Below are 18,323 nucleotides of genomic sequence, written 5' to 3' on the forward strand. Positions count from 1 at the left end.
TGCAATAAGGGGAGCAAAAAAAATCAACTGAGGGGACAAAACCCACTCCCCCATCCCACAGCTGCAACCAGAAAATGGACAGCCTCTCACAGTTTGAACAGCATCCATTACAAATAACGGGGTAAGACAGAAGAGCAGAGGTGACCGGCTTGTACTTGCTAATAGTCATTATTCTAATCACGGTCACTGACATTTATGAATAGCTGTCTGAGGACCTGTCTACACGACAGTTGCTGAAGTGGTGCCGTTGTAGGACCTTAGTATGGATGCTTCCCACATCGATGGAAGAGGGTTTTTCTGTCTAATTAATTAAACCATATCGGTGAGAGGTGGCAGCTATGTTGATGGAAGGATTCTTCCCTTCACCTAGCCACCTCTACACAGGGGGTGAGGCTGACCGAAGTACACCACTCAGGGCAAGGAATTGTTCGCAGCTCTGCGTGACGTAGCTAGGTTGCTCTAATTTTTAAGTGTAGACCAGGCCCAAGACAAAAAGACTGAATAACTGGTTTGCTGGGGATACCTAACTATCATAGAATCATAGAATATCAGGGTTGGAAGGGACCTCAGGAGGTCATCTAGTGACCAGCAAAGAAATCAGATCCCCAGTAGCCATTTAATTTAAATACCGGAGGCACCATCCTCTGGGGGATCCCACCATCCAGGGGGATCCTGGCTCTGTGGAGGGTTCTCTGTACAGGCCTGGGTCCTCTCTTGGGGAGGGGGTGGAATCCAAGTTGACTGGGAGGAGAGAGCAGGGATAGCTCTAATGGTGCCATCCTGCCAGTGGCCTACCCCAGAGTGGGGCTCCTATAAATTCCCCAGGTTTGGGGGCAGGCCCCACTGGTCTTCCCAGGGGAATCGTCATGGAGATTTCCTCAGAAAATGTCCCCTGACCCATGGCTTTTCACACAGGAGGGGCAACCTGGGCCCAGGTTAAGAGTAAGAGTGCGGTGATCTATCTGAAGATGGTAAGAGGGTATTTTGAATGCCTGGTGTTTCTATCGCAGCAGTTCAACAGCACCAACGGAAAACTTGCAGTGTCTTAGTGAGGCCCTGTTCTGGCAAGTTTTCAAGGGCTTTGGTGTGGTATGTAGCCAGGAAGCCTGGGCTGCCCAGTACTGAGCAGAGAGGAGATGGATTATCCGATTCAGAATTTTACTGGAAGCCTTCTAGCGATTTTCCAGCAGCCTTGGGTTATAGTTACAATCAGTGGATGGGAAATTGCCAGGTTCAGAGTAAGACACAGCATAGAGAAGGTTATGCACTCTTGTCACAGTTTCAGGGTAACTACACCTGTATCCCCCCCCCCCCCCCCGACTCCATAGTCCACTCTAAGAATGCCCAGTCGGGTCTCAGCTATCACCTGTCTCTGGGCAGGGACCCTTGTCCTGCTCCCTTCTGAGCTGGGATTTTAAGTCTGCACAACTCCCTGCCTTATACTGTGGTATTCCCAGCAAGCCAGCCTGCCTACCAGCCAGTCCTGTGCTTTGCTGTCTCCGAGGGCTATGAACAGTGTGTTGCCAGCAGTTACAAGTTCAGTACTGGGCAAGCTACAAACAGTTACAGCTCTTCTAAGCAAGCATCTTTATTTGTGAGGCAAAAGCATTACAGAGAAAACAGATAATAAACAATAAACAGATGTAAACACACACTAACCCTACAAGGAGATGCCTATCAGTTTTATTGGGCCCTAATGGGCCAAAGTCTTTCCAATTCTTCTGCAAAGGTTGGGGCCTCCTTGAACAAAAGGTCCTGGTCGTTTGCTAGATCTTTGGCTGTTGGCCTCTGGAAAACCCAGTCTGAACCAGTATATGGAAGCCCCAGGGGATGTTTACAACCTACGTGATTCACTTTTATCACCCCGCACTGTTTTTGGTTCTTGGAGGAGTTGTTGGTAACCCTCCCCGGGAGTTGCATACAATACCTGGCCTACAGTGATACATAAATTTAAGACACGATGATTCGCAAACCCATTGTGTGGGGTTGCGATATCTATCACGGCTCTCACCTTAGCAATGAAAGGAAATTCCATTCCACTGCTGCACAATGGCACGGCATGTCTTTTTCTTTCCAGTGCTAACTAGTAAGGCAGTATTTTTTACATTCAGAAGAGCAAATAAATTCCTCTTTTGTCCATAGGATTCAGCCAAATTTGAGCTATTTTTGGTGGGGGTGTTAGGATATAGATAGTATCGGATAGGTGAGTGGCAGCCGGTAAGTCCCCCTCCCCAACAGTCCGCGCAGCTGCTTGGAGGGGGTATAGCGAATTCTCGTGATGGTAGTTGCGGGTTCTGGCAAGCCAGGGTAAAGGATTTGGATAAATGGATAAGGAAGAACCAGGGCCCATACCAGGTGCTGGGGTCAACCTGGGATGAGATTAAAAAGAAAATGGAGGAAGTGTTAGGGGACCCAGAGGGATGGGGGGTGGCTGAGGAGCCCACCCTCCTTGGTATATGGGTAGCGGAAGAAGGTCCCTGCACATGGGGACTAGATGCCTTCCAGGGAAAGGAGGCTCTTCAGTCTGCTTGTGAGAGGTTTGAAGTAAGGGCAGCATTATGGGAAGCTGCCAGGAATCTATCAAGTTTGGTGCTGCTTCAGCAAGGGCTGCTGGAGGGTTATAAATTTGTTAGGGGTAGTTAAAGATGATTTGGCACAACAGGGTTTAAAGTCAAAAGCAGAGTTAACAGACGACCTTTAGAGACTGGAGCTGGGACTTGGTCCTGGGGGAGTGGAGAGAAAGAAGGGGAAGAAAAAAAAAAGTTTCAAAGTGCAAAATGGCAGGGGGTTTGCAGGAGCAGGTAACAACTCCCACTCTTCTCCCAGAGCCAGGATGAGAACCTGGGGATAAGGGTTCCCGACTGTTTCAACCCAGGGAACCTACTCTTGGCTCAGAGCTAGCTATGTCCTTTTCTTCTTTTCCTTCTTCTTTTTCTCGGTTTACTTAATTTGCTGCAGGTAGCCTATACTTTAAACTGACCTGACAGGCTTAATTGGTTTCTTTCCATCTCTCCCCCTGCCTTTCCACACTTTTGTTTTTCTGAAGCTTTAATGGAGGGTACTTTGGATACTTATGTGAGCTGTTTTTGGTTATTTTGGACAAAGTATGACGGAGGTCTGCTGTATTCCACTGGAATTTTTGGAGTAAAAGATCCATGGGCATCCATGGAGACAAATGTTTTACTGCCTCTTTGAACAGTGTCACAGTAAAGACAGCACAGGTTAAGGCAGCTGTGTGGCAATAATTGTACTTGGTGGCTAAGTTGTTACAGACAAGTTGCACTGCCTTAAAGAACTAAATGTAGGAGTAAGTGATTGAAAGAAGTGAGTTACAAATAGCTTTTGCAGGAATTGATAATACAGGGTTTGCAGGAAAGTAAACATTTGGGAGTTGTGGAAATGGTAAAAGGTAACTGTTGTGAAGATGTTAAAGAGTAACAGTTGTGGTGTTACAAGAAGGAAGTTTTTGTTTAATGATAAAATCCAGTTATATAAATGTAACTGTATGTGCAACTCTGTGCAGTCACATTGGATGGAAGCTTGGTAATTAAATTATCCAAGGGGGTCAGGTAGAGTGGCTACTACCACCACTATGTTTCTGACCCCAGAAGGCTTTACAGTTATTCTGAAGGAAAATGGGCCCTTTTCCCACAGAAATGGTCTATAAGGGACTGCTGCAGGCAGCAGGCGGAGAAATAATCTGATCAAAATTATTTGAGTATTGGGTAATGTAATCAAAATCACTAAAGGATGTAAGGGGTTTCTATTGGAACTTAACTTGGCTACCCCTGGTTGTGTCTAGTTGTACAAGATGGAAGTGTAATCGGGGTACAGTTGTGTAAAAAAGAGTAATCACAGTGCAAGGGATGTTAGGCAAAAACGAATTTTGTGTGTAGTACTAAAATCTGAAGCTGTCTGTCAGCTATTACCTGAGAATAAACTTAATGCTTGGTACAGCAGAGAAACTATTGCAAACATGGTCTGTTGTACAAGAGGGGAAACTGGGGTACACCACCTCATGAATTTCATAAATGACCAGTGAGTGGGGTAGTTCACTAGCCTGACTATAGAACAAAATAAGGACAGCCTGGAGGTAATACTTCTGTTTTTCCTGCAATTAGCAAGGAAATTTGTAAAATAAAGTGGTATTATTATTATTAAGCAATAATCTGTCCCCACCAGGGGGTGGAAATTGTTTCTTTTGTTTTTCAGACACTCTACAAGCAAGCTGGCACCAGCGGAAAAATAACCCACAATACCATGGATCTGTGTTTTGTGTTTGTCTGTGGTGTTTGTCTTGTTGCTAGCATTGTTGTGTTTTAATGAACAGAAAATCTCATGACATGGGTCGGGGATGGCTTCAAAAGGCTGACCCTGGGGGGGAGATGTGTATGGGAATGCAAAATGCTCAACTAGGAGGCCAACACCTGTGTAATAGCTACCGTGGTACCTGGAAATGGAATGGCAACTAAGGTGGTCCCCACAAGCCCTATGGAAATAATGAGAAGGGGAGGAGCTCACTGGGAATTAATGGGGGTGTGTGTAAAATAGTGTAAATCAATAGAAGATGTTTGGATGTGCCACTCTCCTATGACTATGGAGAAGCAGAATCAATGGCCTATGCAAGGGGTGGACAATTGGGTGTACTCTGTATAAGGTGTTTTGCTGGGAATGTACATATTACTGAGGGCACAATTACACCAGCCCATAACCAAACTACACCCATCTATACGCTGCTATCTGGACTTTGGTGCACAAATGGATCTGTGAATCTTATTGCTGTGAATAATCAAATCAGAGCATATGGCCTGATTCCATACCAAGTGGTTAAGCTGGTTTGGACAATATCCCAATATCCCAATATCTTATGACCAATATCCCAGTCTATTCCAGACCACGGTCCCATGTAACAACAGAATAGAGTTCCAGGCCCCCTTCCCATCTCATCTAGCCAGGAGACAAGGGGTATGGCTGCTTCCCACTGAACCCTGACTACTGAGCGGGAGTATTAAATGCTCTAGCATAGGGAACACAGATAAACCTGCGTGTTCCAGGTGTGTCGAATGCATATTGATGAAGAGCCAGTGCAGGATTAACGTGGGACACAGCCACATCCTGCTGCAGCGGGCGGGCCCATGGTGGGGGGAAGTGTCTGTGCGCTGCGGTAGCCCTAGGTTACAAGCCCCAGCTATTGAATCATCCCTATTAGAGGACCTGGGTTTTCCTGGAAGATCTCCCATCCAGGTCCTCTCTAATCTCCTTGCTACGTAGCTTCTGACCCATAACGCATGCAGCTCACAGGGCAACAAAAACTGCTTTGGAGTAATTAATGGCATATTCTGTTAATATCCCCTTGCTTCCTATCAGATTCCCTCCTCCTGACCTAAACACCAATGGGATTTTATTTTGTTTCCTGTTTGTTTGAATGGCCTGGGTACATGGCTCATGTATCTTTTGGAGTTTAAATAACGCAGATTTTGCTGGTGCCTGCTACAGCTGACTTAATTCATATTTTTGGTACCGAGTATTGTCTTAGACACTCAGAGCTTATCTGCTTCAGTGTTGGGAATAGAGCTGGGTGAAATTTTTGTGACACTTTATTTGCCAGCGTCCTAGAACCAGGGCTCTGGCCTCAGCGCAGAAGTCTACACAGCAGTGAAGCAGACCCCTGGCCTGAGTCCTGCGAGCCCAAGTCAGCTGGCATGGGCCAGCTGCAGAGTCTGATTGGTCTGTAGACATACCCTTAATTACCAAGTCTGTGATGTGGTGCAGTGTCATTAACAGCAGCTGGCTTCTATTTCACCTCCCATTACTCCAGCTAATGTTGTTCATGATAGCAGAATGAAATCAATCTTGGGATAATGCACGTGGTATTGGAAAATAGGTAATCTCACAAATGCACTGTATGCTCTTGGTCGTCCCTCTTAAATTAGCAAAAACAACGAGGAGTCCTTGTGGCACCTCAGAGACTGACAAATGTATTTGTTTATTTATCTGTTAGTCTCTGAGGTGCCACAAGGACTCCTCGTTGTTTTTTCTGAGACAGACTAACACGGCTGTTACTCTGAAAAATGGCCCACCTTGATTATCACTACAAAAGGTTTCCCCCCTCCCTCCGCTCTCCTGCTGGTAATAGCTCACCTCACCTGATCACTCTGGTTACAGTGTGTATGGTAACACCCATTGTTTCATATTCTCTATGTATATAAATCTCCCCACTGTATTTTCCACTGCATGCATCCAGTGAAGTGAGCTGTAGCTCACAAAAGCTTATGCTCAAATACATTGGTTAGTCTCTAAGGTGCCACAAGTACTCCTCTTCTTTTTACTCTGAAAATTGTCTCTTAAATTAGTTTTTCCAGCTTGAGTTCAGTACAGTGTTTGCTTCTGAATTTGTCAAATGTGTTACCCATTGTCTGGTGATAGCCGCTTTCTACTGTCATCTGTAGAGAGTTCTCTTTTATTAATGTCAGTTGAGATAATGAAAGAGGGTGGTACGGTTTTCCCTCCGTTTATTTGGCAGTTGGCTAGAATTCCTCTCTGTTCCTTCTTCTGACATTCTGTAATTATATTGACAACCGATTGCTTTAGAAATAACCTTGCAACACTATTGCAGAGGAGTAGTTGTGTAAAAACACTAGACTTACTGTTGACCACCCTACTGGTAAAGGCCCACGGGCTTTTGTAATCTGGCTCCTTTTAATACTTCTTGGAAAAACCCCTCACTGTTGCTCTTTCCATCTCGGATAGTTCAGTCCTTTTTCCTGGCATGCCCACGACTCCTGTCCGAGGTTGCAAAGTTAAACCCCATTCTGCGCCTGATTCTCCTCTCACTTGTGCTGATGTGAATCAGGAGTTAACTCTGTTGGAGTCTGGGAAGAAAGTGGTGTTTAAGGTCAAGAAGAAAATTCCTTTCTGGCCCGTTTATTCCATAATTGCTTATTCTTGTAACTTTCTCTGAAACACCTGGCACTGCCTTAGACAGGATACCAGAGATGGTTCATTGGTTTGAGCCCATGTGGCAATTCCTATGTTGCTATAAATGAGCAGAGAACCATGGTTTCTGCGTGTCAGCATCCATACACTGCAGTTTGCTTTCTGACATAACATAGTTGCCTCCTTTTTAAATTTTGACCTATTTTGTTGTATGAAGGGCTTTTGGCCAGTAGTGTGCACTGATGCAAAGTGAAGCACGGGCTAAATCTTGCCCCTTCCCTCTTCGAACTAGCGCAAGGAATGCAGAGGGCTTAGGGGATGTTGTGTCCTGGAGGACATCTTGCCATCCCTCTGTGCACAACATGATATAGGGAATCCTGCCTACCTATGCAAGAAAGCACGGGCCTCTGTGCCCCGAGGGGTACGTCTACTCTGCACACGCTTTATGGCGGCATGTAGAATGCATACACTGCGTGCCACCCTGGCATGGCTATAAACAGCGGTGTAGACGGTGAGGCACTTCTTAGGCGAGTAGAGTAACGACCAGCCAAAACCTTAGGGTCTGTACCCTACATCAGAGGGTCTCAACCTTCTTCTTTCAGAGGCCTCCGCAACATGCTATAAAAACTCCACCGCCCACCTGTGCCACAGTAGCTGGCTTTCTGCATATAAAAGCCAGGGCTGGCGTTAGGGGGCAGCAAGCAGGGCAATGGCCTGGGGCCCCATGCCACAGGGGCCCCCACGAAGCTACATTGCTCAGGCTTCGGCTTCAGCCCCGGGTGGTGAGGCTCAGGGGCCTGGGCTTCAGCCCCATGCGATGGGGCTTCGGCTTTCTGCCCTGGGCCCCAGCGAGTCTAATGCTGGCCCTGCTTGGAGCCCCCCTGAAACCTGCACGAGGCCCCTAGGGGCCCCCGGACCCCTGGTTGAGAACCACTGCCCTGCATGGCTATCCACACGCCCACGCGGTTCCTCCCATGTCTACACTGCTATTTTTAGTAGTGTAGGGTCCTTGCTGCAGGAAAAGGCTCCGGTAGGGGGGAAAGGCTCTGGCAGCTCACCCTTGCCAGAGCCTTTCAGAGATTCTAGGGCCAGAAGGGACCATTGTGATCATCTTGTCTGACCTCCTGTATAGCACAGGCCACAGAACTTCACCCAAACAATTCCTAGAGCAGAGCTTTTAGCAATACATCCAGTCTTGGTCTGGTGAAAGAGAATAAGGAATTGTTATTTACCCCTGCACGTAACACAGTAACCAGGGGGCACTCAATGAAATTAATAGGCAGCAGGTTTAAAATGAACACAAAGAAGTACTTCTTCACACAGCGCACAGTTAACCTGTGGAACTCATTGCCAAGAGATGTTGTGAAAGCAAAAGTATAACTGGGTTACAAAAAGAACTAGATAAGTTCATGGAGGACAGGTCCACCAATGGCTAGTAGTCATGATAGTCAGGGGCACAGCTCCATGTTCCACATGTCCCTAAGCCTCCAACTGCCAGAAGCTGGGACTGGACAACAGGGGATGAATCACTTGAAATGTTCTGTTCATGCCCTCTGAAGCACCTGGCATTGGCCACTGTCAGAAGACAGGATACTGGGCTAGATGGACACAGTATGGCTGTTCTTATGTTCTTACATTGATTTAAAAATGGTCTGGGATGCAGAATCCACCACAAACCTTGGTAAATTGTTCCAATGGTTAATTAATCTCACTCTGAAAAATTCTTGCCTTATTTCCAGTCTGAATTTGTCTAGCTTCATCTTCCAGTCTTCGGATAATGTTACACCTCTCTCTGCTAGACTGAAGAGACAGTTATTAAATATTCATTCCCCATGTAGGTACTTATAGCCTGGAATCAAGTCACTCCTAAACTTTCTTTTTGTTAAGCTAAATAAATGGAGCTCCTTGAGTCTGTCACTATAAGGCAGGCTTTCTATTCCTTTAATCATTCGTGAGGCAATTCTCTGAACCCTCCCTAATTTATCAACATCCTTCTTGAATTGTGCACCCCAGAATTTGACACGGGATTCCAGCCGTGGTCACACCAGTGCCAAATACAGAGGCAAAATAATCTCTCTACTCCCCGAGATTCCCCTGTTTCTGCATCCCAGGATCGCATTAGCTCTTTGGGACACAGCGTCTGTGACAAAGTCAGACCCGACAGTTCTGGAAGGGTGGTTGAAGGCTTGTACATCGGCCTTAGAATGGTTAAAACCCTCTTTCCTATAAGCCCTCAAGTTAATTATGGATTCCTGGGACTACCTGTGACCTTTAAAAACCTCTTCCAGTAAGAGAAAAATGGAAGGAGGAATGTGAAGCAAGCAGCAGAAGGGTGGTGTGCAGTGAAGGGGAAAGGCTTTCTCCTAGGTAAGGAGCTGTTTTTCCCCGACAAGAGGAAATCTTGTGTTTATTTTTGTTTGGCGGAGGGGGGGCCTTGGTTCCCAGCATAGCTGGGCCTGGAGTGGATTAGAAAGATTGGCTGGCAATTGGTAGCAGTGCCCAGAAACTGGCTGCTTCTCTGACCACACAGAATACCTGCTGCTGCCCCAAGCACCCGTGGTTTCCTGGTTCCTGGAAGGGAAAGCAGCTTTATTCATTCCCTGTATAAACCCAGCGTTTATACCTGACTGAAGGGGGGGACGCTGGGCAGGAGCCTTGTCCTTCTGGCCAGTGCAATGTGTGGTCTTCACAGCAAAGAGAAACTGAAGGAAAGAAGAAAATTAGGGATGGAGGGGGAGTAGAAAGGGAGGGTGGTTTTGTGGCTAAGGCAGTGGATCAGGAGACCTGGGTGCAGTTCCCATCTCGGCTACAGACTCCTTGTGTGACCTCGAGAAAGTCACTTAGTTGCTCCGTGCCTCAGTTTTCCCTCTGTAAAATGAAAATAACACTTCATTTCTTACCCTCCCCCCCCCCACGTTGTCTGCCTGGACTGTTCATTCTTTAGGGCACGGACTATGTTGTACTAGCAGACTTGAGCCCAATCTTGGCTGGGGCCTCCAAGAGCTGCTGTGACAAACCATACCACTCCTGGCACATCCGCCCTCCGCACGGAGGCGGTGGAAGGTGGAAGAATCTAACCAAAAGGGAGGGGGCAGGGAGAGATGAAAACAAGGAGGAAAGAGATGGGCAAAAATATAAAGTGTGAGGGAGAATCATAGAATCATAGAATATCAGGGTTGGACAGGACCTCAAGAGGTCATTTAGTCCAACCCTCTGCTCAAAGCAGGACCAATCCCCAACTAAATCATCCCAGCCAGGGCTTTGTCAAGCCTGACCTTAAAAACTTCTAGGGAAGGAGATTCCACCACCTCCCTAGGTAACACATTCCAGTGTTTCACCACCCTCATAGTAAAAAAGTTTTTCCTAATATCCAACCTAAATCTCCCCCACTGCAACTTGAGACCATTACTCCTTGTTCTGTCATCAGCTACCACTGAGAATCGTCTAGATCCATCCTCTTTGGAACCCCCTTTCAGGCAGTTGAAAACAGCTATCAAATCCCCCCTCATTCTTCTCTTCTGTAGACTAAACAATCCCAGTTCCCTCAGCCTCTCCTCATAAGTCATGTGTTCCAGTCCCCTAATCATTTTTGTTGCCCTCCGTTGGACTCTATCCAATTTTTCCACATACTTCTTGTAGTGTGGGGCCCAAAACTGGACACAGTACTCCAGATGAGGCCTCACCAATGTCGAATAGAGGAGAATGATCATGTCCCTCGATCTGCTGGCAATGCCCCTAATTATACATCCCAAAATGCCATTGGCCTTCTTGGCAACAAGGGCACACTGTTGACTTATATCCAGCTTCTTGTCCACTGTAACCCCTAGGTCCTTTTCTGCCGAACTGCTGCCTAGCCATTCGGTCCCTAGTCTGAAGCGGTGCATGGGATTCTTCCATCCTAAGTGCAGGACTCTGCACTTGTCCTTGTGAGTGTGTCTTGGGGTAGCGGGAAATTTCACCTCCTACCAGACACAAATAAACCTATCCCCGCTTTGTGGTCACTGTTGAGTGTTCCCACGGGAATAGCTCCATCGACGGCGGTTCGGGCTGATGGTCTGTCGTGGAGGCGAAGAAAGTCCTGGATAGCGTCACTTTCCTGTTTGTCCATTAATTAATTTTTTTTTTTGGCATCCGTGACTCACTCCGCAGCGGCAGCTCCTGCAGCTCCTTTCCTGCGGGGCTGGGTCCAGCAGCCCTCTCCAGGTGTGGTGACCAGGTTTGGCCCAGCTGCCCCTCCATCCTGACCACGCAGGAGGGAGGCCAGCCAAACCTGCCAGCGCTGCAATCCAGTACACCAGGTTACAAGGCCTGGAGTGAGCTGCTGCCCAGGGGGAGTGAGGGATGGGCTCGCTTCAATGGCGTTGCTCCTCGTTTACACCTCGGCAAGTGTGAGGGGAATGAGGCCCTAGGTGTGTGTAATGAAAATGCCGCCACCGAACGGGTAACCGAACGTTGTAACAGCTCAGTATTCAAATACCCCGCGTGCCTTCCCACCTGCAGTATTTCTCCTAGAGCCTCAGCCTGAGGGTCCCAAACCACAGCGGGCGGCTCTTCAAGGTGGTGCCTGTGGCCCTTTGCATAATAGTAAAAAGCAGTGTGATTTCATTATTAACCAACCAGGAGGCTTTTCCTATGTTGTTAACCAACTGTAGTTGATCTAATAATAATCCTTGGTCAGTCCTTTTGCTGTGAGACTAATATATAAACTAAGTGTTTCCCCGTCATCCTCTTTAAATAGGAATATAGCGCACTATAATGGAGTCACAAACCTGTGGCTCTTTTGGGTAATGTTGCTCGGTAATTTGGCTCCTGAGGTCTGAGTAGCTCTGCTCTAGGGGAACAGAGGAGGAGAGTGAGCTGTTCTGAATGGCACCTCTTGTGTTGTTGCATAACACTAAAATGTGTTTCCTTCCCTTTTTTTGGTAGCAAGGGAGATTGGCTGTAAAGGGGCAGGTCATGGGTAAGCCCCTGCAAGGAGAGGAGCAGAGAAACTGAAGCGCATCTTTACAAGGGGTGCGGTGCTCCCTGTTCGATACCGGCTGCCTTAAGCAGGGCCCTGCAGATGGTGAGGGAGGTCCTGTGTCTGTAACACGTTCGCTCCCAAATGCAGGCGTGCATCGCGGCGCTGCCCTGAATTAATGCTGGGAGGGTAGTTATCTGTCTAGCCTCATCACTGTAACATCTGAGCGCATCACCATCATTAACAGCATGATCATCACAGCACTCCAGCAAGGCAGGGCAGTGTCCTCCTTGCTTTACAGGTGGGGAACTGAGGCAGGGCTAGATTAATTGACTTGCCGTGGAACCCTGGCTTCCCAAGGGCTATGCCAGCACCTTGTCCACTGGACCACCCTCCAGCACAGCTCCTCCTTACTGCTCCTCTTCAGTGTGGCAGTCCCATGGACTTGTTACAGGCAGATGGACTGGGCTCATGGCAGCTTGCACGTGCTAAGAACGCCTCTCAATCGCAGCAAGGGCAAGGGGGTCAATAGAGGCAGTAGGATGCCTGGCTTCTTGTAATGATACATCTCAGCCTCTTGAATGTGCAGCTTTGGGGACGGGTCTAACAGTCCCTCTCTGTAGTTCACTTCCCTGCCAGCTGACTGCTTCACCAATCCCAGTGCCCATCCCTCTGCTCCGCTCCTGATACACCCATCCCTTTGCGTGCTCTGCTCCCAAGCCAGCTCTGTGGGCCACACATCCCGCTTGACAGCTGTTGTATTTGCAGAGGATGTATTTATAGGAGGGGATGGGTCACTGTGCACTCACGCTGTCTCTTTTCTTTCTCTTCCTGTGCAAGGGGGGAGCTGGGGACGGGGGTGGAGTTCTCTCATGCCCTGTGTTGCTGATGCAGAATGCAGCAGGGAGCTACTCCCTGTATGGTCATTTGGGGAGGGATTGCTAGGGGTATTATAAACCTGGCCGGCATTTGGTTGTTTAAGATGCAGATGACACCACGTATTGGGTGGGACCTGCGGGTGGGGCAAGCCCTGGCTGCCACATCTGGGTCACTCTCATCCTCCTGGACTGAATTAATAGCTGCGCATGCAGGTCACCCCTAGTCCCCCATCAGCCCTTGGTACTTGGCTTTGTTCAGTTGCTCTCCCAGTCTGGTGTTCTCCTAGTCGAAGTGCCAGGTGATAAACCCGTTATGTGCATTGAGTTTCTGAGCTGGAGTATTACCCTTAGAAAGGGTGGGGACTAGAGCATGACATCTCCTCACCAGGACCTTCCATTGGCTAATAGCACAGTCAGGTGACTCACGGGTCACGTTTCCCGGCCCCTTCACGTGACACAAAGGAGAGGCATGGAGGAGAGCTGGGATGTAAAGAGAACGCGAGTGACATACAACCCACTGAAAATGACCATTTATTGTATTGAGACTCGAAGGGACAGGATCGAGGCAGACACACAGCTCAGACACAGTAGTTGCTGTGGGGATGTTTGTGCCTTTCTCCCTGTTCTGCCTTAGAATCTCATTCGTCCCCCAAGTGTGATGCGGGAGTGGCGGAGAACACGGCCGAGCTGCTTCCTCACTTTTTTGAAAAATCTTCCAAACCTGGACCGCCGGACACGAGTAGGCTAGAGAGAGAGAAGCACATTCGTAAGGGGTTCCAGGGAGACAGGGAGCCACTCTACCTGATGCTCAGAGAACTCCACTCCTCTGTCTGGCACTTATGATCTAGGGGGGAGGGAATGTCGTTAGGTGCCGCTGGGTTCTCCTTTAAGAACAGCACCGGCCCATCCCTACTTGCTTTGCACTGCCCTAAGAGGGAGCTCTTGAGTTTCAAGGGCGATTTTTCACCCCTGATCCTGGGGCCAGGAAGAGCTGGGGGCCCGGAGGAGATGATACTTGCACACCGGGATGTGGGGGGAAAACCCTGCCATTGCACTCACACCTTTGGGGAACAGAGCAACCTTAGCGCGCAGGCCAGATCCTCAGCTGGTGTAAATCGTGGCAGCTCTGTTGAGTTCCGTAGAGTTTTGCCCCTTCATGCCAGCTGAGGTCTGACTCTGCGTGTGACTCCTGCCCTCTTGACTGGGAGAGGGCAATGTGTTATGTGCACTATAAGGGATGGAGAGTGTCAGGGCTGATGTTCTGGAGAAGAACTTTCATAGTGGCCCAAAGGTAAAGATCCAGACACTGCAGCTGCTCTCCACCTCTCTGTGAAGGGCCCTGCTAGGTGGCGAGGGAAGAACCTTGCTGGGGCTGTTGAGTGAGAATGGGGACATCCCCTGCTGTAATCGGGGTCTTCATCCCATAATGTTCCCAAAGTCACTAGCCCATCAGGCTCACCTAGAAGCAGGTGGCCTAGAGGGACCCAAGTCCCCCCCTTTCCTGCCCACCTCAGTCCCATGTGAACTCCATAGATCCTAGCATGGCACCTTTCTTTGGTGCATGTGGATCTGTTTGTCCAATGGGAATATGCCCCGAGCTGATGCCGTGTGGAATCCCTGGCCAGGAACCCAGGTGGATAAGGCTGCCCTGACTCTGCCAGGCCCCTACGATGGCCATGCAGGTCCCTCAGCAGATCACCTGAGTGTAAACCTTCCTTACCTCCTCAGCCACTGTGTCACAGGTGATCAGGATGGTGGCCAGCTGCTGCTCAGGGAAGATGTAACCTGAACAGTCTCTCACCAGCTGCCAGGGAGTAAAGGTGATAAGAGCTCAGAAAAGGCAGGGAAGAGGTCAAGGGTCAGTTTATTAATCTCTGCAGCCCTGGCGTTGGGAGCAGACCTTGCGCCTCGGGGTGGGTCTGCTGAGGTATAGACTGATCTCCCTGGGGCAGGGACCACCCCACCCGCCTCTGAAATGTCTGGAAATCAGCCAGCACATGGTGGCCAGCCGTCTCCTGTAGGGGAGTGCGCCTTGACGATAGCACATGCCAGGAAGTGGAACTAGCTCCACAGAGTTCAGATAGTTTGGTCTCTGAGAAGCTGCAGCAAAGTTCTGTTTGTTGGTACCTCCTGGGCTGTGTCCCTATTAGTTGTCTCCTGGTCTGGTGCTTAACTAGGGACGTTACAACATGGGCATGATAACTCTGCTGAAAGGTGCTCATGGCTCCTCATCCCAGGGGTCTTGCATGCAAAAGTGCTCAGGGAACCAACAGCAGGAGTAACCCAGGCTCTTGTGGTGCAAAACAGCTGGATTGACTGCAGAGAGTGGGTGGCTGACAACCAGAGCAGCCCATGCGGCCAAAGGAAGGGCGTGGAGCTACAACCAGGGGGGTTTGCTAACTTCCAAACGCAGGGCCTGGAACAGGGCCTGGAACAGTGCTAAGCGGTTGGGGGGAGCCCGGGAGACTAGGCGAGAAGCCAGAGCAAACAGGCCGGGACGGGGCAGCTGCCCTATCTGATCTGGCATTTCTGCCGCAAGGAGTGGCCTCCATGCGGTTTTGTTCCTACTGCTGTTTAGGGGCCCAGGAACTTGGGTATGTTTTGTAAACAGAGTAGAAAATAGCCAGCCTCTGCAGCCCCGATTTCTCACCCAAACCACCCAGCAAGGCCCTGACTGCTTGGCTGAAGGAGCAACAAGAGCGATCATGCAGCTCCCACCAGCCTGCTCTGTGGCTGGATAAGGGGAGCTGCTCACATTCACGGGGCTAGGGGCCATCTGCAGGGGGAGTGTTCTACCACAGAGGAGCTGAAATAACTCTGTCACCCCTTTCCCTCTCCAGCATGTCCAGCACATTCTGGCCAGCTCCAGACCACTGCTTCATTAGGCTTTCCCCCTCTTTAACCCCTTTTTTTCCCTCTGAAAAGCACCATTCCCTTCTCTCTGATTTCGTCTCTCTTCAGTTCACTCCATGCTCTTGCTTCTGCTGTCTCTGCCCCCTTCTGCTACCGTGTTCTCTGTCTCTTGGCCTCGTGTTTCCCACGTGGTCCATTGTCTCTGCCCCCATCTGGAATAAATCTTGGTATAGCTACAGCCCTCTACTTTTAGGAAGGAATGTGAATATTAGTATCCCCACATCACAAATGGAGAAACTGAGGCACGGTGTTTTTGAGGGACTTGGCCACGGCCGCGGAGTGGGTCAGTGGCCGATCAGAGGAGTTTCTTGCTCTCAGTTCTAACCTTAGCTCACTAGATCATATTGTTTTTCCTGCTGCTGAGCTGTTGTCCCCACCTGTGGGCACAGAGAGACCGGGCAGCAGGCCGAGTATCACTGGTTGCAATCGAGTAACAGCTCCTTACAACTTTCTGCTCTGCAATTGCGTCCCCTCTCTGTGCCTCAGTTTACCCACCTGCAAATGAGGATTATAATACTGACCTGCCTCGCAGGGAAATTACTAGATTTTGAGGCCACAATGTGATCATCTAATCCGACCTCTTGCAGGCTAGAGAATTTCACCCAGTGATCGCTGCATCAGACCCAGTAACCCAGGGTTAAACTAAAGCAGACCTTTGAGAAAGAGACATCTAGTTTTGATATAAAGACACCAAGTGCTGGAGGGCCCACCGCTTGGGAAGTGGTTCCAATGGTTAATTGCCCTCATCATTAGGAATAATTCATTAATATTTGTGAACTGATTTGGCAGCTCTGGATGGGGAAAATGCAACATATTATATGTTGAATCTGTTAGACTTCAATATAGTATGTGTAACATAGTGCATTTAACAGTCTGTCATGTTATATTTGCTACTTATCAGAAACATTACTCTATAGATAGGTGCCATTTGGATAAATTAATGTTACTCTGAAAATTGTCACTCTCCCCCCCAGCCCCACATAAAATGTCAACAGAAATTTTTTCATGCACTGCACTGACCAATCCATTGGAAAGTACCATTCTGTGTTATTTGTACCTGGAGTGAGTGCATGGGCTTTGGGTGGGGGACCTCGCTGAGATAATGTTCCTTATATAAGGTCTGAAGAACCTTGACTGAGCTGATCGGTGATCTGCAGAATTTTTTAAATCAGATTGAAGCAATGAATTCATAGGGAAGCAGCTTGGCCGAGTGGACAGGGCACTGGGCTGGGAATCAGGAGACCAGGACTTTATTCCTGGCCCTGCTGCATGAACTTGGACAAGTCAAGTCACTTCGTGTGTTTCACCTCCCGCTCTTTGCTTAGACCGTAAGTTCTTTGGAGCAGGGACAGATTCTCACTGTGTGTGTGTGTACAGTGCCTAGCACAACGCAGCCCTGCTGTTGGTTGGGGTTTCTAAATTCAAATGTAATGTAAATAGTAATAAACATGCACAATTTTCCATATAGCATGTGATCCCTTACCCCATCCTCTTTGAAGTCACACTGCTCCGTGACAGCTTTCTCCGACACTGGACACACAGTCTCTTTAATGAGGAAGTTCAGCTCTTGAGTGCTTTGAGAATTTTCGTCCTAAGATATTAAATGAAAAGACAGATATCTATGATATAAAAGAACAAAACAAAGTCTTTTGGGGGAGCAGCAATGTTCCAGACCCCACTGTTGTGCTTGTCCAGCAGCTGCAATTCACCAGCAGGATGGGCTTGATCCCAAGGCCCCTGAAGTCACTGGGAGTCTGTTGATTTCCTTGGGCTTTGGATCAGGCCTGATGTCCAGTAGCTCAGCACCAGCCTTCAGCCACTCAACAGAAACTACAACCTGGTGTCAGCACTTTTTTTCTAGTGAGTTTGAAACAACAGGGCCTGATCTTGCATGTATGGAAATCAGTAGTAGCCAAGGGCTTTTGTCTGCACCTTGCTGGAGGTGCTTAATGCCCAAGAAGATGATTGGACCCCTGTTTGAGTTGGCCTGAGTATGCAGAAGCCCAGAGTGGTCCATGATTTCAGTCAGCAGCTAATACACATCTGGGCTTCGAAGTAATTCATTAGAATTTAAGGCCAAAAGGGACCATCTGATCATCTAGTCTGACCTCCTGATTATTCCCTGGGTACTTACCCATCCAGGCTGAGGATCTGCCTCTAGGAGTCGGAAGAGAGAGTCTCCAGGTGCCTTCTGGTTGTAGAGGTCAACAGCATGGGAAACTGCCACTTCGTAGCTCCGTGTCTGTGGAAGAGGTGATGTGGTGGTTGCTACGGCCACCCCGAGCATCATTAGGACTCCCCAGCCTCTCTCCATCCTTGGTCCCAGGCTTTTCAGCATGAGGTGGAAATGCAGCCCTGTGGCTCCAGGGCAACCCTTTTATGCACTGCCTCCTCTGGTACCTCAGGTAAAGTGGATGGTGACTGATTGGCTACTTACTTGGGTTTTCCCAAAGGCTGCAACCTTCCCTTGCACTTACAGGAAATTGCAACTGGCCAGAGCCGCTAGGGCATGCAAAACAGGGGAGCTCAGCTAGAACAATGGGTCCAGGGGATTTGCTTTATTGCTCAAATCCTGGCTGGATTAGCACACACACATGCTGGGAGGAGGATGGGGAAGGGAGATGCCACTGGCAGAA

At 48.8% G+C, this 18,323-nt stretch overlaps 1 protein-coding gene across 1 annotated transcript; it reads right to left on the reverse strand.

Annotated features, from left to right (window-relative positions):
* Nucleotides 1-13,308: 13,308 nt before the first annotated feature.
* LOC311516828 (cathelicidin-2-like) lies at nt 13,309-18,080 on the reverse strand. Its single transcript, XM_084621165.1, has 4 exons — nt 17,822-18,080; nt 17,171-17,278; nt 14,495-14,578; nt 13,309-13,518 (listed from the first exon to the last, which is right to left on the reverse strand). The coding sequence occupies exons 1-4, from the start codon at nt 18,023-18,025 to the stop codon at nt 13,405-13,407; spliced, it is 510 nt and encodes a 169-aa protein (XP_084477291.1). The 5' UTR covers nt 18,026-18,080; the 3' UTR covers nt 13,309-13,404.
* Nucleotides 18,081-18,323: the final 243 nt, after the last annotated feature.

Source organism: Lepidochelys olivacea (assembly GCF_965140295.1).
Source record: "Lepidochelys olivacea isolate rLepOli2 genome assembly, chromosome: 2".
NCBI lineage: Eukaryota > Metazoa > Chordata > Testudines > Cheloniidae > Lepidochelys > Lepidochelys olivacea.